We start from the raw sequence: 25,954 nt of genomic DNA, 5'->3' as shown, positions 1-25,954 counted from the left end.
AGGGTATAGGTCTTTCACTTCCTTGGTTAGGTTTATTCCTAGGTATTTTATTCTTTTTGATGCTATTGTGAATGGAATTGTCTTCCTGATTTCTCTTTCTATTAGTTTATTGTTAGTGTACAGGAAAGCCACAGATTTCTGTGTGTTAATTTTGTATACTGCAACTTCGCTGAATTCTGATATTAGCTCTAGTAGTTTCGGAGTGGAGTCTTTAGGGTTTTTTATGTACAATATCATGTCATCTGCAAATAGTGACAGTTTGACATCTTCTTTACCAACCTGGATTCCTTGTATTTCTTTGTTTTGTCTAATTGCCATGGCTGGGACCTCCAGTACTATGTTGAATAACAGTGGGGAGAATGGGCATCCCTGTCTTGTTCCTGATCTCAGAGGAAAAGCTTTCAGCTTCTCATTGTTCAGTACGATGTTGGCTGTGGGTTTATCATAAATGGCCTTTATTATGTTGAGGTACTTGCCCTCTATTCCCATTTTGTTGAGAGTTTTTATCATGAATGGATGTTGAATTTTATCGAATGCTTTTTCAGCATCTATGGAGATGATCATGTGGTTTTTGTCTTTATTTTTGTTGATGTGGTGGATGATGTTGATGGACTTTCGAATGTTGTATCATCCTTGCATTCCTGGGATGAATCCCAGTTGGTCATGGTGTATGATCCTCCTAATGTATTTTTGAATTCGGTTTGCTAATATTTTGTTGAGCATTTTTGCATCTACGTTCATCAGGGATATTGGTCTGTAGTTTTCTTTTTTGGTGGCGTCTTTACCTGGTTTTGGTATTAGGATGATGTTGGCTTCATAGAATGAGTTTGGGAGTATTCCCTCCTCTTCTATTTTTTGGAAAACTTTAAGTAGAATGGGTATTATGTCTTCTCTGTATGTCTGATAAAATTCCGAGGTAAATCCATCTATCCCGGGTCTTTTGTTCTTTGGTAGTTTTTTGATTGCCGCTTCAATTTCGTTGCTGGTAATTGGTCTGTTTAGATTTTCTGTTTCTTTCTGGGTCAGTCTTGGAAGGTTGTATTTTTCTAGGAAGTTGTCCATTTCTCCTAGGTTTCCCAGCTTGTTAGCATATAGGTTTTCATAGTACTCTGTAATAATTCTTTGTATTTCTGTGGGGTCCGTCATGATTTTTCCTTTCTCGTTTCTGATTCTGTTGATTTGTGTTGACTCTCTTTTCCTCTTAATAAGTCTGGCTAGAGGCTTATCTATTTTGTTTATTTTCTCGAAGAACCAGCTCTTGGTTTCATTGATTTTGGTATTGTTTTCTTCTTCTCAATTTTATTTATTTCTTCTCTGATCTTTATTATGTCCCTCCTTCTGCTGACCTTAGGCCTCATTTGTTCTTCTTTTTCCAATTTTGATAATTGTGACATTAGACCATTCATTTGGGATTCTTCTTCCTTCTTTAAATATGCCTGGATTGCTATATACTTTCCTCTTAAGACTGCTTTTGCTGTATCCCACAGTAGTTGGGGCTTTTGTTGTTTTTGTCGTTTGTTTCCATATATTGCTGGATCTCCATTTTGATTTGGTCATTGATCCATTTATTATTTAGGAGCATGTTGTTAATCCTTCATGTGTTTGTGAGCCTTTTTGCTTTCTTTGTACAGTTTATTTCTAGTTTTATGCCTTTGTGGTCTGAAAAGTTGGTTGGTAGAATTTCAATCTTTTGGAATTTACTGAGGCTCTTTTTGTGGCCTGGTATGTGGTCCATTCTGGAGAATGTTCCATGTGCACTTGAGAAGAATGTGTATCCTGTTGCTTTTGGATGTAGAGTTCAGTAGATGTCTATTAGGTCCATCTGTTCTAGTGTGTTGTTCAGTGCCTCTGTGTCCTTACTTATTTTCTGTCTGGTGGATCTGTCCTTTGGAGTGAGTGGTGTGTTGAAGTCTCCTAGAATGAATGCATTGCATTCTATTTCCTCCTTTAATTCTGTTAGTATTTGTTTCACATATGTTGTTGCTCCTGTATTGGGTGCATATATATTTATAATGGTTATATCCTCCTGTTGGACTGAGCCCTTTATCATTGTGTAATGTCCTTCTTTATCTTCTGTTACTTTCTTTATTTTGAAGTCTATTTTGTCTGATACTAGTATTGCAACACCTGCTTTTTTCTCTCTGTTGTTTGCATGAAATATCTTTTTCCATCCCTTGACTTTAAGTCTGTGCATGTCTTTGTGTTTGAGGTGAGTCTCTTGTAAGCAGCATATGGATGGGTCTTGCTTTTTTATCCATTCTATTACTCTGTGTCTTTTGATTGGTGCATTCAGTCCATTTACATTTAGGGTGATTATTGAAAGGTATGTACTTATTGCCATTGCAGGCTTTAAATTTGTGGTTACCAAAGGTTCAGGGTTAGCTTCTTTACTATCTTACTGTCTAACTTAACTCGCTTATTGAGCTATTATAAACACGGTCTGATGATTCTTTATTTCTCTCCCTTCTTATTCCTCCTCCTCCCTTCTTCATATGTTGGGTGTTTTGTTCTGTGCTCTTTTTAGGAGTGCTCCCATCTAGACCAGTCCCTGTAAGATGCCCTGTAGAGGTGGTTTGTGGGAGGCATATTCCCTCAACTTTTGCTTGTCTGGGAATTGTTTAATCCCTCCTTCATATTTAAATGATAATCGTGCTGGATACAATATTCTTGGTTCAAGGCCCTTCTGTTTCATTGCATTAAGTATATCATGCCATTCTCTTCTTGCCTGTAGGGTTTCTGTTGAGAAGTCTGATGATAGCCTGATGGGTTTTCCTTTGTAGGTGACCTTTTTTTATTTCTCTGGCTGCCTTTAATACTTTGTCCTTGTCTTTGATCTTTGCCATTTTAATTATTATGTGTCTTGATGTTGCCCTCCTTGGATCCCTTGTCATGGGAGTTCTGTGTACCTCTGTGGTCTGAGAGGCCATTTCCTCCCCTAGTTTGTGGAAGTTTTCAGCAATTATTTCTTCAAAGACACTTTCTATCCCTTTTTCTCTCTCTTCTTCTTCTGGTACCCCTATAATGCGGATATTGTTCCGTTTTGATTGGTCACACAGTTCTCTTAAAATTGTTCCATTCCTGGAGATCCTTTTATCTGTCTCTGCATCAGCTTCTCTGCATTCCTATTCTCTGTTTTCTCGTCCATTAATGGTCTCTTGCATCTCGTCCATTCTGTTTTGAAGTCCTTCCAGAGCTTGTTTTATTTCTGTATTCTCCTTCCTTAGTTCTTGCATATTTCTCTGCAAGTCCATCAGCATGGTTATGACTTTTGTTTTGAATTCTTTTTCAGGAAGACTGGTTAAATCTATCTCTCCAGGTTCCTTCTCAGGGGAAGATGTAGAAGATGTCAAAGCTGTCTGGGTTAGTCTTGTCTGGATCAAATTTTTTTTTGCCTTTTCATGTTGATAGGTGCAATGGTGAGCTATTGAGTCGTCTTGTCAGCTGGGAGAGCCAAGACTTTCCACTTGCTCCTGGCCTTTCTTTACTGGGACAACTGTGTCCCCTAGTGGCTTTTGTTGGGCAATTGTGTGTAGACTGGGTCTCTGTATCTTGCCCGGCTGGTATGAAGGAAGCTCCCTTGCTGTGGGCGTGGCCAGCCTCAGGCTGCTGCTCTGCTATGGCGGGGCCCCGGAGGGGTAATGGACGGGGGGCTGTTTGGCTGTTTACTTCCATGAGGGGTCTTAGAGCTGCTGCCCAGGGGGTTAGTGAGCCCGGAGTTCCCTGGAATTTCCAGTTGCTGGACTGTGACCTGGGATGCTTCTGTCCAGTTGTGGGGTCCCTGTCCCTTTAAGACTTTCAAAAAGCACTCGCTTTTCTTTGTCACAGGGGCATCGGCTTCAGAACCCACTCAGAGGTCTTGCTGCCCTGTTTCCCTAGTTTCCAGCCCTCCACGCATGCAATGTGTCTGCGCTCTGGTGCGGATGGCTGGGGCTGGGTGTTTAGCAGTCCTGGGCTCCCTCTCCCTCCCCGCTCCGACTCCTCTCCTCCCACCGGGAGCTGGGGTGAGGGGCGCTCGGGTCCCGCCGGGCCTGGGCTTTTATCTTACCCCTTTCACCAGGTGCTGGGTTCTTGCAGGTGTGGATGTAGTCTGGCTGTTGTCCTGTGTCTTCTGGTCTCTCTTTTAGTATTAGTTGTATTTGTTGTATTTTCAAAAATATATATGTTTTTGGGAGGAGATTCCCACTGTCCTACTCACGCCGCCATCTTGGTTCTGCTTTGGAGGTAGACTTTTCAAAAGCATTAAAAAACACAATTAGAAATTGTGGTAAGTGCTATAAAGGAATGAATAGGGTGCTGTAGTAGAAAATGATAAGAGTAAACCATTTAGATTGGTTGGTGAAGGGACTTCCTGATGCGATATTAAAATGGAGACTTTAAAAGGATTAGAAGTCCTTTGCCGTGCAAAAAGATAGGTGAATAGTATTTCAGTTATAGGAGCAATATGTATTTCAGTTATAGGAGCAATATGTTTGAAAGCTTAGCAGCAGGGATGAGCTTGATGAGTTAGTAAACTTGAAAGACTCTTGCAGCTGGAATGCTCTGAGGGAGGGAGAGAGTGGCCTGGAGTAAGGCTGGTAAGTTGAACAGAGACCAGCTGAATCAGGGCCATGTAAATCATGTTTAAGAGTTTGATTTTATTCTGAGTGTTTTGGAGAATACCTGAGAGGGTCTAAGCTGGGAAATGACATGGTCCCTTTTACATTTTAAAAAAGATTGTTCTGAGTACAATATGTAGAACAGTAGAAGAAAAGCAGACAGCACTTAAGCAGGAAGATATTCAGTGTCTAGAGCCAGGGCTGGCTTGGGTTAAGATAGAGTGCCACTGGAACATGGAAGTGGATTTGAGGAATGTATTTAAGGTAGGGGTGTCAGAATTTGATGGTTGGATGTGGAACATAACCAAGAGGAGGGTGTCAGGAATGATTCCCAGGTTTCCAGTGTGAGCAAACTCAGTGCCACCTGTTGAGAGTATGTGCATGTCAGTAATTGTGTAAGTAAGAGAAGAAGCAGGAGAGAGACTATATATGAGAATAAATGATCTGGAGTTCACAAGAGTGGTCTGGGTTGGAGATACACATTGGCAGTTGTTGCGTATAGGGGACCTTGAGAGCAGTGGGAAAGAGGAGAGAGGAAGAGGGAAGGAAGATGGCCCAGTACTGTGATAGTGACAAATTACATTTTGTAACTGATTCTCTTTTTTCTTTTTAATTTTAGATGTTAGAATAGATTTAAGGTTAGCCTTCTAAATCTCACTTTCATTCAGATAAAGTTTCTTAGTGGTAGAGAAAGGGATGGACTTAATTGCTACCTGGGAGGGTAGGGATGAAGGAATGGGGGAGTGCTCAGGGCTTTATGTGGTCTCCAGATTATTGTATTTCTGGAGTAGTTCACAGTATGCTCATTATGAGTGTTTCTCATCCTTCATGTGTATAGTGGAGAAAAAAGTTAGCTTCCGATCCACAGGGTAGGTACAATTCATAGTAATCTGAAGTTTTCCATAATTTTATCCCCGCTTGCCTGTCAGTGCTCATGATACCACTCCCCTCCAACCTACTTGAATTCAGTATTCTAATGTTAGGCTCCCTAACCCATAATTTCCTTTTTCATTGAGCGAATAGACTAATATTTTAAGTCTCTATGTCAAGCAAAGCCTTCCTTGATTCCCTCAGGCAAACTTAGGCATTTTTTATATTCCCAGTATACATTGATTATAGCGATTATCTTACTAAACTGTACTGTATCTTGGATTGACTGTTTCTTTATCAAATTAATCTCCCTGACAGAGGGATTGATCTTTTTTTCCCTTATATCTCTTTTAAGAAAATATTTGAATGTTTGAGTTACCATTCTGTCTTTGAGTAGCCAAATGCAGCTTACATCACCTTCTGATAAAACAAAGATTAGGGTTTAGAAAATATAGTGAGCAAGAAAATAGTTGAAAGTGTCTTTCCCAGATCTATTTTAATAGATAGTTAAAATAAACTTTTTAGAGCTGTGTTAAGGCAGTCTTTAAAATATTCTCTCTTATCAACCCCAGAACTTGATATTATTTACTAAGGAAATTACTGAAGGAAAGAGAAGCTGATTTAATGACATCGCTTGGTTATTTGAATTAACATTTCTGTAGAATACCTGAGAATATTAAATTTTATTTGGAACCATTGGTAATCAAAAAATGGAGTAGAAATTTTGTAAAACTGCATTGTAAATTCCTACTCTAAAAATTGATTATGCTGTGATTCAGTTTATGTCTCATATGTACATGGTAAAAAAACTGCAGTTTCTGTGCCCATCAACGTTATAATCTTTTACTGCTCTGATAACATCTAGTGTAGTTTTTTCATTAGATTTGAAAAGGAAATTAGATAATCAGTTCATTCCAGTTAAAAAAAATCAATCCAAATTAAAAAGAGAATATCTTTGACATTTTCCCTTTCAGCTCTCAGTGGGAACCACTTATGAAGCCACTCTGCAAACATCTTACGGAATTCTTTCTTTGCCAGAGTATGATAGAAAAACTACCCTGGGTGTCAGCATTTAAATAACACAGTACAACATTTCATAGCTTGTATACTGCATATTATTCTGAAACTACATACTTAGTTTTCTGATGAAACAATTTTATTTATTTCTTCCATAGGAATATATTTGTCCCAGATGTGAATCAGGCTTTATTGAAGAAGTGACAGATGATTCCAGGTATTGTACAAGCCCATGAATAAATGAGGCATTGTTATAATAATTATTTTCTCTCAGCATGTACTGAATAAATAGAAAGGAATTTTTATAATTTAACTCTTTACTGAAAGGGGTGAGAGGAGAGGGAAGGGGAAGAAAAATGGAAAAATTTGGAAAGGAATGTGTTAGTGGGTGTCATGCTTCTCTTTGTGTGTGGCATTCTTTGGAAGCCTCTATATACATATCAGAGTAAATCTGATAAGTTTTCATTTATATTCTGAGCTTTTGGGGTTCTCTCAGATTATTGGTTGATTTTTAGTGACCACTTTGTTGCCCGAAGGTAAATTGCTATTGTACTTCTTTGATGGACTAGAGAGTGACTTCGGGCAAAGATATCTAATAAGTTAGATAGGCTCTCCTAGTCAGGGAAACTGCATTTCCTGATATTACTCTGCTTTGAGGAAGCCTTGGGTTGGGTCTGTTCTTATTAGGATTATTGTGGTCAAACATATGCCATTTTGCCACTGTAATAGTAATAATTGGGTTCGTAGTGCTTGAAATTAGCTCTTATTGGTCATACTAAAGGTATATAGCCTATAAAAAGTGGAAATATTTCTGAAAGTGACAATATTATAATTCTTGATTAATATGAGTAAAACTGTAAAGAATAAAAAGTAGAGTAGCATTGATACGATGTACTTCCTTGGCTAAACATAATGAATGGCATGTTTGCTGTTTTGTGGCTGTTTGGTTGAACTTTGGTTGGACAATTAAAGAAGTACTGAATGGATATAAAGAATCTGTTATCCAAATCTTCTAATCTTGGAATGACTTTGGGAATTTCAATGGCTGTAAATATTCCTTTACTGTTACTGTTGGCAGACTCTAAAGTTGAAGGTCCCTTCCACAACCAGGAAAAACTACACATTTTACAGTATGTATTATTAGTTTAACTTTATCAGTGATTGTTGATCATATGTATAAATGAACTAGAGCTTCTGGGACAGTATATGGCGTGGGATTTAGTTTGGTTCAAACATTTAAATGTTGATCTAATAATCTTGGCTTTAAATAACACAATACCAATTCTAAAACCTGTAAGATTAGCATGACAGCAAGATTAACAATTTTGTATGGATGGCATGCTAACTTTGGATAGCTTTTTATTTGTGCTATCAAATACTTATTTCAAGCTCTTATGCTCTGCATGTGTTAAATAGCATTATTAGTTGTTGGGAGGCAACTAATGGGCTTATGTTTTTCTATGTTTTTAAATAGTAATCCTGGTTTCTTTAGTCTTGTATACAAAATATGGTTATAAATGAGGATAATGATTAACTGCAGGATGAATCTATGGATCCTGCTCTCCCTTGACTTAATTCTTTTATTTATGCTCTTATAGGTCAAAAGTTGTCCTGTGTAGGTGCTATGGTAGCAAATACTCCATGTGAAGATTAGGTCTTCTGAAAATCAGTGTTTTAAATGGTTGAAGAGATTTTTTTTTTTCCTTAGAATTAGTAGAAACAGCATGGTATTCCCTTCTATAAAGTTCATAAACATTTGCTGATGTGAATTTGCCGTGGTAAGTAGTGGATGGTAAAAATTAACAAGAGGAAGATCTTATATGTAAACATGGGAAAATGGCCTCCATTTGCAACTAGATATTCATGTGCAGGGACATCTAGTAGGTTTTTTAAGAAAGCATTTCTCTGAACCATGTAGTTGTTTTTATTATCCTTTCTCTATGATTAGTTTTACTACTCAAAATGCAAAGGAATTTTAAGGAGAGGGAATGCTGAAGGAGTTTCAGGAGTAGAACCCCAAAAGATAAGAGTTGATAGCTTTAATTACCAGGGATGTTTGAATCCCTGAAATTATGTAGTAAGAACCCTAGAAGCCTGTAAAAAAAAAAAAGCTTGAGCAGTAAAATGGGTACACTGCAGTAGTTCATAGATGTACCTGTACATGTGAGCTTGTTCTATGTTTAAAGTGTTTTTTACCAAAGGATTTTTAACTTCTGAAACCAATATAGGTGTTAAATGATTTCTAATCAGAGAATGAGTCCTCAGAATGATTACGTAGAGAATGGCATTAGCTTTGCTCTTTCCCTTGTGGTTCCAGACTAACCAGAGTGTGTTTGTTTCTTCAATGAGCTTAGTGCAGTGCCTGGACTGGTATTGTAATTCTGAAAATGAAAGCTATTTGAGTATTTTATGGACATGTGAGTGAGTGTACATGTTTGTGTGCTTATTTGTGTCTAAGTAAAAGTGGTATCCAGCAGTTCTTGTGATCTTTTCCATCCTTTTCTCCCAAAGTGTTAGCCAGTTTCCTCTCGTCTTTGCAAATTTCATGGGGGTAATAGGATCTAATAGTTCTCCCAGTCTTTGGGACTAGGTAGCTGTTTTATTGTTTACACATGTGACATTAATTCAACAACTTTTGTTTTAGAATCATCAATATAGATATGGCATTTTAGGGTCTTCAAAAGTGCTGAATGCTCTGTATAATGTCTCACGTAATAAACTATGTATATATTTATGAAATTAATAAAATACAGTTTTTACCCTCTGAATTAATTTTTGTTAAAGGGAAAGTGGTAGAAATGGATGAGACAAACACGAGATATTTATAATATAAGGTAGAATTTATAATCAGAGCCACAGAGGGGTATGGAGAGGGCTCATTTGGTTGGTGAGTTCAGAAAACACTTAAGGGAGGAGGTAGCATTTGGGATGGGTCCTGAAGGATGTGTAGGATAATCAAAGACGAGGATAAACTATCAGAACAAGAAAAAATAGTGAGCCATTCTATAATTGCCAAATATAGTACCAGACCCCTTGCATTACTACATTTAATCATTTTCAAGTAGCCTCCAGTGTTGTGTTCATCTGGTGGTGGTTTTTTTAGTGAATGTTATTTTGATAAACTCAGTTTATTTCTTAGCCTCTTTGAGAATAAATGTTTGCTTTTCTTCTTTTGCTAGGTTAAATTTGAATTGTACTGCTGACTGTGGGTCCTTCTTCTCTGTAGTGGCCCTGTCTCAATTTTGCACTTGATTTAGCCTTGATTTTGTAGTATGTTCTAATATTTTTCATAGATGGATCCACATGTCAGTTCTTCATAATTTCCTTTGTAGATATCATGTTGGGATGAGTTATTTTTCCTTATTGGGCTTTGTTCTCAATGTACCATTCTATATTTAGCTTCTGAGAGAGAAGCTTGTTCCTGGGAATAGAATGACTACTCATTCCTTTTCCTCTTCAGTTTTTTAGGTGGTGGCGGCAGCAGGATAGACAATAGCACATCAACACATTTTGCAGAGGTAAGTTTTACTTTGGCTGTAGGGATTCCTTAGGTAGTGGGTGGGTGTTAAATCATGACAGATTTTTACTTCCCAGTGTAGCAAAACATCAGAATGAATAAGAAAAATGTGGGTAACAGTAGAACTTAGAAAGATTTGGTTTTCAATAGATGTGGCTTGCTTTGGTATGTTACTTTTGGGAAGTCCTTGATTAGGAGAGCACGATAGCCTTCAGTTGTGCTGTTTTTAAACCTGGTGGTATTTACAATTCTGTTCCTGGCTACTTTATCGTGTACATATGGTATGAGAGTAATAAGCTTGTGTTGCTTTTTGAAATAATAGTGTTGCAGACTCAGCTTTTGTGGCATGACAGACAGATAAAGAGCAGGCCAAGATGAGTTGCAGTTGCAGTTACAATGAGGCACAGTATTCAACTTCGAGGTACTGGTTTCTGGAGACTACCACCAGTGAACATGGTAGTTTGGTATAATTGGAATTAGGGCACCAGATTAGGGTTAAGATACTTATTTGCCTTCCAGATCTCAAGGTGGAATCTCTTAATTTCCAGTTCATTATAGAAAAAAGCATCCATATTTTTTTGGGGAAAAGTCTGAACTATGATTTGAAAATAATGCATTAGTTTGCATCTTTAAATACCATTTTACATTAAAGTCAGAGTAATTTTCTTTTTTCTTTTTATCCATTGACTTAAAAATTCCTGTTCAGTTTTTTTTTGGGGGGGAAGGTAGACATTTAAACCATTTTTAAGTGTACAATTCAGTGCCATTAAGTACTCTTTGTTTTTAATCATTTAGGGACTATGGCCCGTAAGGGATGGACCTCCTCAGCCTACAGAAAACATTGGTTTGCTTTTGCTTCTGTTGTCACACAACTTGGTTGGCTCTAGAAAACTAACAGTTGCTAAAAGAGAAAAGAAAAATTAAATCCCATAATCATAGTTTATTTGTGTTTGAGGACCACATTAGTCTTTTCCAGAGATAGTTCAAGTACCTAGAAAGCTAGCAGAATTTTTCAGTTTTTATTTGTGTGTAAATTAAAACTATATTAGAAATGTAGTTGAAAATTGATGTCCGATAAAAAGCCCATAAAACCCTAAGCATCTCTCTTTTATCCTCTGAAAATTATCTTAAAACCTATAGCCCCCCTGATTTTTATGTTAGATTTATAGTCAAGAAACTTGATGAAGTGTTTGGATAATATTTCTGTTTTATTAGGGGTATTTCCTTTTACTTATGGCCTGTGGTACTTCTTAAAATCCAGTATTAAGTTTTTTGGTTAGCTCTGAACTGCCTTGGTACATGGTTTAATTAGAGGGTAATTCAAGACAGATCATGAATTTGAACTCCATTGTTATTTTCTTACTTTGATGGATTGAAAGACATTGAAAATTTATTCTGTTGTATGCCTGAAACCAATATAATGTTGTACATCAACTGTATGTTCAAAAATATATATTTCTGGGCCTGGAAGGCTTTCTTATTTTAGTGTTTTTTCGCCTGTGTGTGCTCTTCCTGGTAACACAGATTGTCATTTACTGATTATACATATGCAGAAGAAACTTCATCTGATTTTCCTTGTGTTAGTTCCCCTTTAGCAAGTGGAAAACATTATTGGTCTGCCAGTTTTATAGATATGACTCACCAGAGAAGATGCATTAAGGAGAAAAATAAGTATATGTAGTCAGTGACCTAACTTTAGTAATGCTAAATCCTGATGGCATGAGTTATCCTTCAGGTGTTAAAGTAATTTTGCTGAGTCATAGTCTGTGACTTCATGTTCTTTAGGGTTTGTAGCAAGGGCATGATTATGCCCAGTGTTCACTTTGTAGAATTTCCTTGTCATCATGCCTGGATATTTCAGTTTTCTCCTTTTTTAAATAATACTTTGCATTTAAAAAAATAAAAAAATAATCTGTCTTTATAATAAAGAAGTTGCCAGGGATTTAAAAAGAAAACAGCTTAGAAGGTATTTATACAGAACACTCTGCTAGAAGTAGGGGCAAGAAGCAAATGTCATTGTTGCCTTGCCTGCAAGGAACTTATAATTTAGTTGGGGAGTAAGTGCATATGAAACAAATAAAGAGACCAGGAAAGATTATACAGAAAGTATAAAACTTATTTGGGGTGTATGTAACAAGTACGGTAGAAGGGAAAGGTTAGGTAGGCTGCAGTCTCTGGGAAGGTTAATGTCTTTAGAAAGAGAGGTCAGATAACAATGATATGCATGGAATCAGATTGCTTGAGTTGAAAGCCTGGGTCTACCACTTACTGGCTGTGTAACCTGGGCAAAATTACTTAGAATCTCTCTGTGCCTCTGTTTCCTTGTTTGTAACTTGGGGAAAATAATACCTAGGGTTATTGTTAGAATTGAATGCGTTAATGCATACTAGGTATGTAGGCTAATGTGTCTGCCACAAAGTGAGTGCTTAACAAATTTTAGCCATTATTAAGATCTCACAGAGAAGGAAAAACAAAGCTTCATGTACTGGAGCCTAAAAGGGTGGGTGGAATTTAGATAAGCAAAGAGGTGGGAAAAACTATCTCAAGATACTGTTCATAGACTATAAGGTTTTATACCCATGTCCCTGGAAAAAACACTTAGAAAGAAAATTATATGTGGAAATTGAAGTGATGTTTCTATTCTGTATTTTAGTTGGTAATTTCAGCAAAGGTTTATGCTCAATTTTGCTCTGTTTTTCTTTAGCCAGAGTTGCTTATACAATGAAGAGATCATTTGCTATAATTAGCATTTATTAGTAGCTGAATTCTTAAAATACTAGCTATAAAGGAAGAGGTTTTGTTTAAGGATAACAAAATCAGTATTTTTTTTTTAAATTGTGGATGTGGGATGGGAGATAGAATGAATGAGGATGAGGATGTGATGAGAGTTGCCAGTTAAATGGGAGCTATGTTTAAGTAACGCGTGAAGGTCAGTGGAAAGTGAATCTAAAAATGTTGCTGGCAGTTGTAGAGAGAGAGGAGGTGGCTGGTCTGAAGTCCCTGATGATAACCTGAGAAATTGAACTCATGGCTACCTGCATGTTTCCTTGATAACTTGAAAGCTTCTGATCATGACCTGGTACCAGTGAAACATCTAATCTGAGAGGCTCAGCTTAGCTGAATAGATCATTTCAGTGGAGGAACTCCCAGGTATGCGGTCAGGATGCTCTGGATTTATGTTTATTTAAATAAAATTTGTTTTGGTAAATACGCATTTTAATAGCAATAAAAAAAGTATTAAAAATATCCGGAGTCCCATTATTCTAAGAGTGCCCTTTCTCCATATATTTCCTTTCTGGTTTTGTCCTGAGGCATAGATATTGAAAGATATTATCAACATTAAGAAGATTTAAAAATATTAAAAAATATATTAAAAAAAGAAAAATCTCTCATTTTTATTAACTTATTTAACCTTTTTTCCATAATACTTTCCTTTTCTCACATGCAGGCTTCATATAACTGCTTACAGATACATAGAGTAATACCATATTATATTTCTACTTTTTAAAATTTACTTAGGATTATGTCACAGATTTTTTTCCTTATCTCTCCGTAGTTGTAAGAATTATATATTTTATGACTTCATAAAATATATCTGTACTGCATTTATTAAGCTGTTCTCCTGTGTTAAAAGTCTCTCGTTATATGTGATGGCTGATTACTGATCATACTTCTTCCTTCCACCACTAGGTTTTTCTTTAGTCAGAGTTGCTTATACAATGAAGAGATCATTTGCTATAATTAGCATTTATTAGTAGCTGAATTCTTAAAATACTAGCTATAAAAGAAGAGGTTTTGTTTAAGGATAACAAAATCAGTATTTTTGTTTGTTTGTTTCTGTGTTCAGCATTTGTGCAGTTGCAGACTGGATTAATTCAACCAAATCTTCAGTGTGTTTCAGTTTTTAGTGTAAATAGTTAAAAGAGCTCATATCACAGTACCTGCTTCCAAAATCGGTTTGGAAATGTCATGTAAAATTCCTGAGTTTTCAGCAGTTTTTCAAGTAATAACTATTTTTCTGTAATTTAGTGCACACTTAAGTTCACACCCAGAATATGTTGCCAAGCAAAGATCATAACACAAACACAATTGTTAACTGAAGGAAGAAGGGTGACACAGAAAATATTGTTGGTGCCAGCCTTGTCAGTTTTTTGTTCAGTGAGTGCCAGTTGCCCAGAGTCCATGTCTTATAAATTTTAACTCATTTGGGAAAAAAACACCTTTCAAGAGATTATCTATTGCACAGTACTTACTACATTATTGGAGAGGCAGTGTTGTACATGACATTTTTTTCTTTGTGAATGGCATTTGAATGCTTTATATTTTTGTAAAATTTAGGAATTTGCCTTGGTGGCAGCTGTAGTCTTGAGATCGTTTTTTTGAAGGTCCTTTCTTGCCCAGCCATCATATTCTACACCTCCTAATTTCCATTTACTTTTTAATATTCAGACACACCCAGGCTGATTTAAAGATGAGCACTGTTTTTTTTAATTTTTTAGTTTTATTTTTATTATTTTTTTATTTTGCTATCATTAATGTACAATTACATGAGCAACATTATGGTTACTAGACTCCCCCTATTATCAAGTCCCCCCGACATACCCCATTACAGTCACTGTCCATCAGCATAGTAAGATGCTATAGAATCACTACTTGTCTTCTCTGTGTTATACTGCCTTCCCCATGTCCTCCTCCCCACATTATACAAAGAGGAGTGCTGTTTTTATTTTCCTTTCAGTATCTACTGTTCCTGACAGTCATTCTAGTGTTTACTTTTTAAAAAACTATTCTAATTTTTCCTTAATTTATTGAACAAATACATCTATTTCCTAGAGAAGACATTTTAAAGGACAGGTCTTTTTAAATTGTCCTCAGCTTTTAGACTTGTAGTAATTTTATTCAGCCTTTCATTTACCTCAAAGTAGAAGCTTTATTTCCATGGTAAATGGGATCCCTGTGCTTCTTTACCTGTTTACTAATAAAGCTACTACCTTTCTCTGGATGAAGATACCACCTAGGTTTCTAGTATCTAAAACAAAGGATGAAGAGTCAACCTCTCCAAAAACTTCTCTTGGGTCCACATGCAGTTCAAAAATAAAATGAAGAGGAGGAGCCAAGATGGCAGCATGAGTAGGGCAGTGGAAATCTCCTCCCAAAACCATATATATCTTTGAAAATACAACAAATACAACTATTCCTAAAAGAGAGATCAGAAGATACAGTACAACAGCCAGGCTACATCCACACCTGGGAGAACCGAGTGCCTCACAAAGGGGGTAAGATACAAGCTGTCACCCGGTGGGACCCGAGCACCCCTCACCCCAGCTCCCCGGCAGGAGGAGAGGAGTCGGAACGGGGAGGGACTGGAAGCCCAGGACTGCTAAATACCCAGCCCTAGTCATCCGTACCAGGAGTGCAGACACACAGTGCGTGGTGTGCTGGATACTAGAGAAATGTAACAGTAAAAACTGCGAGCGGGTTCTCATAGCCGGTGCCCCTGGGACAAAAGAAAAGCAGGTGCTTTTTGAAAGTCTTAAAGGGACAGGAGCCTCACAGCTGGATGGGAGTGTCCCGGCACACTCAGCCCAGCAACTGGGAATCCTGGGGAACTCTGGGAGCCCTAACCCCCTGGGCAGCAGCGCAGCTCTGAGGCCCCTCACGGCGATAAACAGCCTCCCGCCCGTTCCCCCTCCCGTGCGGCCCGGCCATAGCGGAGCAGCAGCCACGCCCACAACAGCTGCACAGAGCCTCCCCGGGCAGCCACCCGGGCTGACCCAGAGACGTCGTCGGCATGCAGCTGCCCAGCAGCACAAGCCGCTAGGGGTTACCATTCTCGTAGGAGAGTAAGGCAACAAGCAAGCGGGAAGGGACTTTGTTCTCCTAACTATCACATGTGGCAACTGCCCATGACTACCTCTATTGCCATGAAAAGGCAGAAGAATTTGATTCAGACCAGAATCACACAGACATCCCCTGAGAGGGAACCTGGGGAGATAGATTTAACCAATATTCCTGAAAAAGAATCCAAAATAAAGGTCATAACCATGCTGATGGAACTGCAGAGAAAAATGCAACAGCTAATGGATAAAGTTGGGAGGGAGAATACAGAAATAAAACAATCTCTGGAAGGACTTAAAAGTAGAATGGAGAAGGTGCAAGAGGCTGTTAATGGAATAGAAATCAGAGAACAGGAATGCAGAGAAACTGACACAGAGAGAGATAAAAGGATCTCCAGGAATGAAAGAATATTAAGAGAACTGTGTGACCAATCCAGACGGAACAATATCCGCATTATAGGGGTACCAGAAGAAGAAGAAGAGAGAGAAAAAGGGATAGAAAGTGTCTTTGAAGAAATAATTGCTGAAAACTTCCCCAAACTGGGGGAGGAAATAGTCGCTCAGACCACGGAAGCACACAGAACTCCCAACAGAAGGGACCCAAGGAGAACAACACCAAGACATAATAATTAAAATGGCAAAGATCAAGGAAAAGGACAGAGTATTAAAGACAGCCAGCAAGAGAAAAAGGGTCACCTACAAAGGAAAACCCATCAGGCTGTCATCAGACTTCTCAACAGAAACCTTACAGGCCAGAAGAGAATGGCCTGATACATTTAATGCAATGAAACAGAAGGGCCTTGAACCAAGAATACTATATCCAGCACGATTATCATTTAAATATGAAGGGGGGATTAAACAACTCCCAGATGAGCAAAAGTTGAGGGAATTTGCCTCCCACAAACCACCTCTACAGGGTATTTTAGAGGGACTGCTCTAGATGGAAGCACTCCTAAGGCTAAATAGATGTCACCAGAGAAAATAAAATCACAGCAAAGAAAGCAAACCAACCAAATACTAACTAAAGGCAAAAAATAAAATGAACTACCAACAAAAAGCAGTCAAAGGAAAACACAAAAGAGCACAAAATAAAACACCTAACATATAAAGAATGGAGGAGGAGGAATAAGAAGGGAGAGAAATAAAGAATTATCAGACTGTTTATAATAGCTCAATAAGTGAGTTAAGTTAGATGGTAAGATAGAAAAGCTAACCCTGAACCTTTGGTAACAACAAATTTAAAGCCTGCAATGGCAATGAGTACATGTCTTTAAATAATCACCCTAAATGTAAATGGACAATGCACCAATCAAAAGACACAGGAATAAAATGGATAAAAAAGCAAGACCCATCTATATGCTGCTTACAAGAGATTACCTCAAACCCAAAGACATGCACAGACTAAAAGTCAAGGGATGGAAAAAGATATTTCATGAAAACAACAAGGTGAGAAAAGCAGGTATTCCAGTACTAGTATCAGACAAAACAGACTTCAAAACAAAGAAAGCAACAAGAGATAAATAAGGACATTACATAATGATAAAGGAGTCAGTCCAACAAGAGGATATAACCATTATAAATATATATGTACCCAATACAGGAGCACCAACATGTGTGAAACAAATACTAACAGAATTAAAGGAGGAAATAGAAAGCAATGCATTCATTTTAGGAGACTTCAACACACCACTCACTCCAAAGGATAGATCCACCAGACAGAAAATAAGTAAGGACACAGAGGCACTGAACAACACACTAGAACAGATGGACCTAATAGACAGCTACAGAACTCTACATCCAAAAGCAGTAGGATACACATTCTTCTCAAGTGCACATGGAACATTCTCCAGAATAGACCACATACTAGGCCACAAAAAGAGCCTCAGTAAATTCCAAAAGATTGAAATTCTACCGACCAACTTCTCAGACCACAGAGGTATAAAACTAGAAATAAATTGTACAAAGAAAGCAAAAAGGCTCACAAACACATGGAGGTCTAAAGACATGCTCCTAAATAATCAATGGATCAATGAACAAATTAAAATAGAGATCAAGCAATATATGGAAAGAAATGACAACAACAACACAAAGCCCCAACTTCTGTGGGACGCAGCAAAAGCAGTTTTAAAAGGAAAATATATAGTGATCCAGGTGTATTTAAAGAAGGAAGAACAATCCGAAATGAATAGTCTAAAGTTACAATTATTTTTATTTTTATTTTTTATTTTTAGATAATTATTTTTTATTGAAGGGTAGTTTACACACAGTATTACATTACATTAGCTTCAGGTGTAGAACATAGTGATTCAACATTTATATACATGACAATTCTAGGTACCAGCTATCACCATACCAAGCTGATACATTATCTTGACTATATTCCTTATGCTATACATTACATCCCGGTTACTTATTTATTTTACCATTGGAAGGGTGTACTTTTTTTTTTTTTTTGTGAGGGCATCTCTCATATTTATTGATCAAATGGTTGTTAACAACAATAAAATTCTGTATAGGGGAGTCAATGCTCAATCCACAATCATTAATCCACCCCAAGCCTAATTTTCGTCAGTCTCCAATCTTCTAAGGCATAACAAACAAATTCATACATGGAGAACAAATTCTTTCATAATGAATAAGTTACATAGTGAACAGTACAAGGGCAGTCATCACAGAAACTTTCGGTTTTAATCATGCATTATGAACTCTAAACAGTCAGTTCAAATATGAATACTCATTTGATTTTTATACCTGATTTATATGTGGATACCACATTTCTCTTTATTATTATTATTATTATTATTTTTTTAATAATTATTTTTTATTGAAGGGTAGTTGACACACACTATTACATTACATGAGTTTCAAGTGTACAACACAGTGGTAGAACATTTATATACATAATTCTAGGTTCCAGCTATCACCCTACCAGGCTGTTACAATATCTTGACTATATTCCTTATGCTATACATTACATCCCGGTTTTTATTTTACCATTGGAAGTCTGTCCTTTTTTTTTTTTTTTTTTTTTTGTGAGGGCATCTCTCATATTTATTGATCAAATGGTTGTTAACGACAATAAAGTTCTGTATAGGGGAGTCAATGCTCAATGCACAATCATTATTCCACCCCAAGCCTAATTTTTGTCAGTCTCCAATCTTCTGAGGCATAACAAACAAGTTTTTACATGTAGAACAAATTCTTACATAATGAATAAGTTACATAGTGAACAGTACAAGGGCAGTCATCACAGAAACTTTCGGTTTTGCTCATGCATTATGAACTATAAACAGTCAGTTCAAATATGAATACTCATTTGGTTTTTATACTTGATTTATATGTGGATACCACATTTCTCTTTTTATTATTATTATTTTTAATAAAATGCTGAAGTGGTAGGTAGATACAAGATAAAGGTAGAAAACATAGTTTAGTGTTGTAAGAGAGCACATGTAGATGATCAGGTGTGTGCCTGTAGACTATGTGTTAATCCAAGCTAGACCAGGGCAATAAAACATCCACGTATGCAGAAGATTTCTCTCAGAACGGGGGGGTGAGGTTCTAAGCCTCACCTCTGTTGATCCCCAATTTCTCACCTGATGGCCCCCCTGCGACTGTGCCTGTCTTAGGTTGTTCCTCCCTTGAGGAATCTTACCCGTCTCTGGCTAACCAGTCATCTTCCGGGGCCATACAGGGAAATGTGAAGTTGGTAAGTGAGAGTGAAGCCTTATTGTTTGAAAAAGTTAACTTTTTACTTCTTTGCATATTTATGCCCTGTGGCTTCTATGCCCAGCATTTGTCTTGAGTATTATTATTATTTTTAATAAAATGCTGAAGTGGTAGGTAGATAAAAGATAAAGGTAGAAAACATAGTTTAGTGTTGTAAGGGAGCAAATGTAGATGTTCAGGTGTGTGCCTGTAGACTATGTGTTAATCCAAGCTAGTCAAGGGCAATAAAACATCCATGTATGCAGAAGATTTCTCTCAGAGCAGGGGGGGTGAGGTTCTAAGCCTCACCTCTGTTGATCCCCAATTTCTCACCTGATGACCCCCCTGCGACTGTGCCTGTCTTAGGTTGTTCCTCCCTTGAGGAATCTTACCCGTCTCTGACTAACCAGTCATCTTCCGGGGCCATACAGGGAAATGTAAAGTTGGTAAGTGAGAGAGAAGCCTTATTGTTGAAATGGTTAGTTTTTTATTTCTTTGCATATTTATGCCCTGTAGCTTCTATGCCCAGCATTTGTCTTGAGGTATCTTTACCACTTGGAAGAATTATGATACTCGGTAAATTTGATATGAGGCACGAATTCTATTTAAGGGTTGTAATTAGGAAGGAAGAAGAAAAGCTATAGAAGTAGCAGGCGGAAGAAAACATGGGAAGATTGATTATTTCTTTGACATATCTTCTTGTAGAGTAACTTCAGCATGTATAGGTTTTAAGCTACTACTTAAATTGCGCACACACATTAACATAATAGGAGTATAGTTACATAACCAAAGCATATCTGTAATTACCAGCCATCTCCAGTGAAACCAAGAAAACCAGTTAGGCACCTTAGGCATTTATGAAAACTTATCTATGATATGGTGGATATTGTCCAAGTGAACTTGAACAGTCTGAGAGAAATCAGACAAATTAAAACAACCCATTCCTGGGGAATGTTCACATCCCTTATGTTCTTTTAACAGTAAATAGTCTGTAGTTGTAAGATTTTGGAGTGCTACAATTTGCACTTCTCCTAATTCTTGGTTGAGTTCCAACAGTATAGATCCAGTCAAATTTGTTGTTTTACTGTATGCACAGGCCAGCTTAGATATCTCCTTCATTCCCATGGCAAGTCCAGGAGCTGGTGGGATGAGTGCATCTACAGCTGTAGCAGTGCGTGGATCTTTGTTGGGGTTTTTTGATGATCATCTTCTGGCATGAGTCTTCCAGAGGGTGCTGATGTTGGAAGTTCTTTTTCATATCGTACCTTAGTTCATTTTCGGGGTAGCCCAATTAGGCTTTGATCCTCTGTATAAACACAAACAGACCCTTTGCCTACACTTTTATATACCCTTTATACCCTTGTGTAGAACTCATTGGAGGTTACCACACAGGAACTGCCCTTTTTTGTTGTTGTTGTTTGTTTTTTTTTGTTTGTTTGTTTGTTTTTGGTTTTTTTTTGTTTTTGGTACCACTACTCTACACTTACATGATGAATATTATGTTTACTAGGCTCTCCCCTATACCAGGTCTCCCCTATAAACCCCTTTACAGTCACTGTCCATCAGCATAGAAAAATGTTGTAGAATCACTACTTGCCTTCTCTGTGTGTACAACCCTCCGTTTTCTCCTACCCCCCACTGCATGCTAATCTGCATACACCCCTACTTCTCCCCCCCCCTTATCCCTCCCTACCCACCCATCCTCCCCAATCCCTTTCTCTTTGGTACCTGTTAGTCAATTCTTGAGTTTTGTGATTCTGCTGCTGTTTTGTTCCTTCAGTTTTTCCTTTGTTCTTATATTCCACAGATGAGTGAAATCATTTGGTATGTCTCTTTCTCCGCTTGGCTTGTTTCACTGAGCATAATACCCTCCAGCTCCATCCATGTTGCTGCAAATGGTAGGATTTGCCCTTTTCTTATGGCTGAGTAGTATTCCATTGTGTATATGTACCACATCTTCTTTATCCATTCATCTATCGATGGACATTTAGGTTGCTTCCAATTCTTGGCTATTGTAAATAGTGCTGCGATAAACATAGGGGTGCACTGATCTTTCTCATACTTGATTGCTGCATTCTTAGGGTAAATTCCTAGGAGTGCAATTCCTGGGTCAAATGGTATGTCTGTTTTGAGCATTTTGATGTACCTCCATACTGCTTCCCACAATGGTTGAACTAATTTACATTCCCACCAGCAATGTAGGAGGCTTCCCCTTTCTCCACAGCCTCGCCAACATTTGTTGTTGTCTGTCTTCTGGATGGCAGCCATCCTTACTGGTGTGAGGTGATACCTCATTGTAGTTTTAATTTGCATTTCTCTGATAATTAGCGATGTGGAGCATCTTTTCATGTGTCTGTTGGCCATCTGTATTTCTTTTTTGGAGAACTGTCTGTTCAGTTCCTCTGCCCATTTTTTAATTGGGTTATTTGTTTTTTGTTTGTTGAGGCGTGTGAGCTCTTTATATATTCTGGACGTCAAGCCTTTATTGGATCTGTCATTTTCAAATATATTCTCCCATACTGTAGGGTTCCTTTTTGTTCTGTTGATGGTGTATTTTGCTGTACAGAAGCTTTTCAGGTTAATATAGTCCCACTTGTTCATTTTTGCTCTTGTTTTCCTTGCCTGGGGAGATATGTTCAAGAAGAGGTCACTCATGTTTATGTCTAAGAGGTTTTTGCCTATGTTTTCTTCCAAGAGTTTAATGGTTTCATAACTTACATTCAGGTGTTTGATCCATTTTGAGTTTACTTTTGTATATGCGGTTAGACAATGGTCCAGTTTCATTCTCCTACATGTAGCTGTCCAGTTTTGCCAGCACCATCTGTTGAAGAGACTGTCATTTCCCCATTGTATGTCCATGGCTCCTTTATCAAATATTAATTGACCATATATGTCTGTGTTAATGTCTGGATTCTCTAGTCTGTTCCATTGGTCTGTGGCTCTGTTCTTGTGCTAGTACCAAATTGTCTTGATTACTATGGCTTTATAGTAGAGCTTGAAGTTGGGGAGTGAGATCCCCCCTACTTTATTCTTCTTTCTCAGGATTGCTTTGGCTATTCGGGGTCTTTGGTGTTTCCATATGAATTTTTGAATTATTTGTTCCAGTTCATTGAAGAATGTTGCTGGTAGTTTGATAGGGATTGCATCAAATCTGTATATTGCTTTGGGCAGGATGGCCATTTTGACGATATTAATTCTTCCTAGCCTCGAGCACGGGATGAATTTCCATCTGTTAGTGTCCCCTTTAATTTCACTTAAGAGTGACTTGTAGTTTTCAGAGTATAAGTCTTTCACTTCTTTGGTTAAGTTTATTCCTAGGTATTTTATTCTTTCTGCTGCAATTGTGAATGGAGTTGTTTTCCTGATTTCTCTTTCTTTTGGTTCATTGTTAATGTATAAGAAAGCCACAGATTTCTGTGTGTTTATTTTGTATCCTGCAACTTTGCTGTATTCCGATGTCAGTTCTAGTAGTTTTGGGGTGGAGTCTTTAGGGTTTTTTATGTACAGTATCATGTCATCTGCAAATAGTGACAGTTTAACTCCTTCTTTACCAATCTGGATTCCTTGTATTTCTTTGTTTTGTCTGATTGCCGTGGCTAGGACCTCCAGTAATATGTTAAATAACAGTGGAGAGAGTGGGCATCCCTGTGTAGTTCCCGATCTCAGAGGAAATGCGTTCAGCTTCTCGCTGTTCAGTATAATGTTGGCTGTGGGTTTATCATAGATGGCCGTTATTATGTTGAGGTACTTGCCCTCTATTCCCATTTTGCTGAGAGTTTTTATCATGAATGGATGTTGATCTTTGTCAAATGCTTTTTCAGCATCTATGGAGATGATCATGTGGTTTTTGTCTTTCTTTTTGTTGATGTGGTGGATTATGTTGATGGACTTTCGAATGTTGTACCATCCTTGCATCCCTGGGACGAATCCCACTTGGTCATGGTGTGTGATCCTTTTGATGTATTTTTGAAATCGGTTTGCTAGTATTTTGTTGAGTATTTTTGCATCTACGTTCATCAGGGATATTGGTCTGTAGTTTTCTTTTTTGGTGGGGTCTTTGCCTGGTTTTGGTATTAGGGTGATGTTAGCTTCATAGAATGAGTTTGGGAGTATCCCCTCCTCCTCTATTTTTTGGAAAACTTTAAGTAGAATGGGTATTATGTCTTCCCTGTATGTCTGATAAAATTCCGAGGTAAATCCATCTGTCCCGTGTCTTTTGTTCTTTGGTAGTTTTTTGATTACCACTTCAATTTCGTTGCTGGTAGTTGGTCTGTTTAGATTTTCTGTTTCTTTCTGGGTCAATCTTGGAAGGTTGTATTTTTCTAGGAAGTTGTCCATTTCTCCTAGGTTTCCCAGCTTGTTAGCATATAGGTTTTCATAGTATTCTCTAATAATTCTTTGTATTTCTGTGGGGTCCTTCGTGATTTTTCCTTTCTCGTTTCTGATACTGTTGATTTGTGTTGACTCTCTTTTCTTCTTAATAAGTCTGGCTAGAGGCTTATCTATTTTGTTTATTTTCTCGAAGAACCAGCTCTTGGTTTCATTGATTTTTGCTATTGTTTTCTTCTTCTCAATTTCATTTATTTCTTCTCTGATCTTTATTATGTCCCTCCTTCTGCTGACCTTAGGCCTCATCTGTTCTTCTTTTTCCAATTTCGATAATTGTGACATTAGACCATTCATTTGGGATTGCTCTTCCTTTTTTAAATATGCTTGGATTGCTATATACTTTCCTCTTAAGACTGGCTTTTGCTGTGTCCCACAGAAGTTGGGGCTTAGTGTTGTTGTTGTCATTTGTTTCCATATATTGCTGGATCTCCATTTTGATTTGCTCATTGATGCATTGATTATTTAGGAGCGTATTATTAAGCCTCCATGTGTTTGTGAGCCTCTTTCCTTTCTTTGTACAGTTTATTTCTAGTTTTATGCCTTTGTGGTCTGAAAAGTTGGTTGGTAGGATTTCAATCTTTTCGAATTTTCTGAGGCTCTTTTTGTGGACTAGTATGTGGTCTATTCTGGAGAATGTTCCATGTGCACTTGAGAAGAATGTATATCCTGTTGCTTTTGGATGTAGAGTTCTATAGATGTCTATTAGGTCCATCTGCTCTACTGTGTTGTTCAGTGCTTCCGTGTCCTTACTTATTTTCTGCCCGGTGGATCTATCCTTTGGGGTGAGTGGTGTGTTGAAGTCTCCTAGAATGAATGCATTGCAGTCTATTTCCCCCTTTAGTTCTGTTAGTATTTGTTTCACATATGCTGGTGCTCCTGTGTGGGTGCATATATATTTAGAATGGTTATATCCTCTTGTTTGACTGAGCCCTTTATCATTATGTAGTGTCCTTCTTTATCTCTTGTTACTTTCTTTCTTTTGAAGTCTATTTTGTCTGATATTAGTACTGCAACCCCTGCTTTCTTCTCGCTGTTGTTTGTTTGAAATATGTTTTTCCATCCCGTGACTTTTAGTCTGTACATATCTTTGGGTTTGAGGTGAGTTTCTTGTAGGCAGCATATAGATGGGTCTTGCTTTTTTATCCATTCTATTACTCTGTGTCTTTTGATTGGTGCCTTCAGCCCATTAACATTTAGGGTGACTATTGAAAGATACGTACTTATTGCCATTGCACGCTTTAAATTCGTGGTTACCAAAGGTTCAAGGTTAGTCTCTTTAGTATCTTACTGCCTAACTTAGCTCGCTTATTGAGCTGTTATATACACTGTCTGGAGATTCTTTTCTTGTCTCACTTCTTATTCCTCCTCCTCCATTCTTCATATGTTGGGTGTTTTGTGCTGTGCTCTTTCTAGGAGTGCTCCCATCTAGAGCAGTCCCTGTAAGATGTTCTGTAGAGGTGGTTTGTGGGAGGCAAATTCCCTCAGCTTTTGTTTGTCTGGGAATTGTTTAATCCCACCGTCATATTTGAATGATAGTCGTGCTGAATACAGTATCCTTGGTTCAACGCCTTTCTGTTTCATTGTATTAAATACATCATGCCATTCTCTCCTGGCCTGTAGGGTTTCCCCTTCGCGAGGCGCTGGGTTCTCTCAGGTCGGATGTGGTCTGGATATTGTCCTGTGTCCTCTGGTCTTTATTCTAGTAAGGATTGTCTTTGTTATATTTTCATGGATGTATGTGGTTTTGGGAGGAGATTTCCGCTGCTCTACTCACGCTGCCATCTTCTGCCCCTCCCTCTAAAGTTACAATTATTGAGATTGGAAAAAGAATAACTAATGAGTCCCAAAGTCAGCAGAAGGAGGGACAAAAAAAATCAGAGAAGAAATAAATAAAATTGCGAAGAAGAAAACAATAGCAAAAATCAATGAAACCAAGAGCTGGTTCTTCGAGAAAATAAACAAAATAGATAAGCCTCTAGCCAGACTTATTAAGAGGAAAAGAGAGTCAACACAAATCAACA

General features: G+C 37.7%; 1 protein-coding gene across 2 annotated transcripts in view; it reads left to right on the top strand.

The window, feature by feature from the left end:
- Nucleotides 1-25,954, top strand: part of RNF115 (ring finger protein 115) — a 99,540-nt gene that overhangs the window by 19,316 nt on the left and 54,270 nt on the right. The window contains exons 2-4 of one of the 2 annotated variants that reach the window (XM_036924403.2): nucleotides 6,641-6,699; nucleotides 7,561-7,612; nucleotides 9,943-10,000. In XM_036924403.2, the coding sequence (XP_036780298.2) occupies nucleotides 6,690-6,699; nucleotides 7,561-7,612; nucleotides 9,943-10,000 (120 nt within the window). In that variant the 5' untranslated portion in view covers nucleotides 6,641-6,689. The remainder of the gene's footprint in view (nucleotides 1-6,640; nucleotides 6,700-7,560; nucleotides 7,613-9,942; nucleotides 10,001-25,954) is intronic. The other variant, XM_036924401.2, reaches the window with a different exon arrangement.

This window comes from Manis pentadactyla, chromosome 4, assembly GCF_030020395.1.
Source record: "Manis pentadactyla isolate mManPen7 chromosome 4, mManPen7.hap1, whole genome shotgun sequence".
NCBI lineage: Eukaryota > Metazoa > Chordata > Mammalia > Pholidota > Manidae > Manis > Manis pentadactyla.
This window is presented reverse-complemented; position numbering and strand designations above follow the sequence as displayed.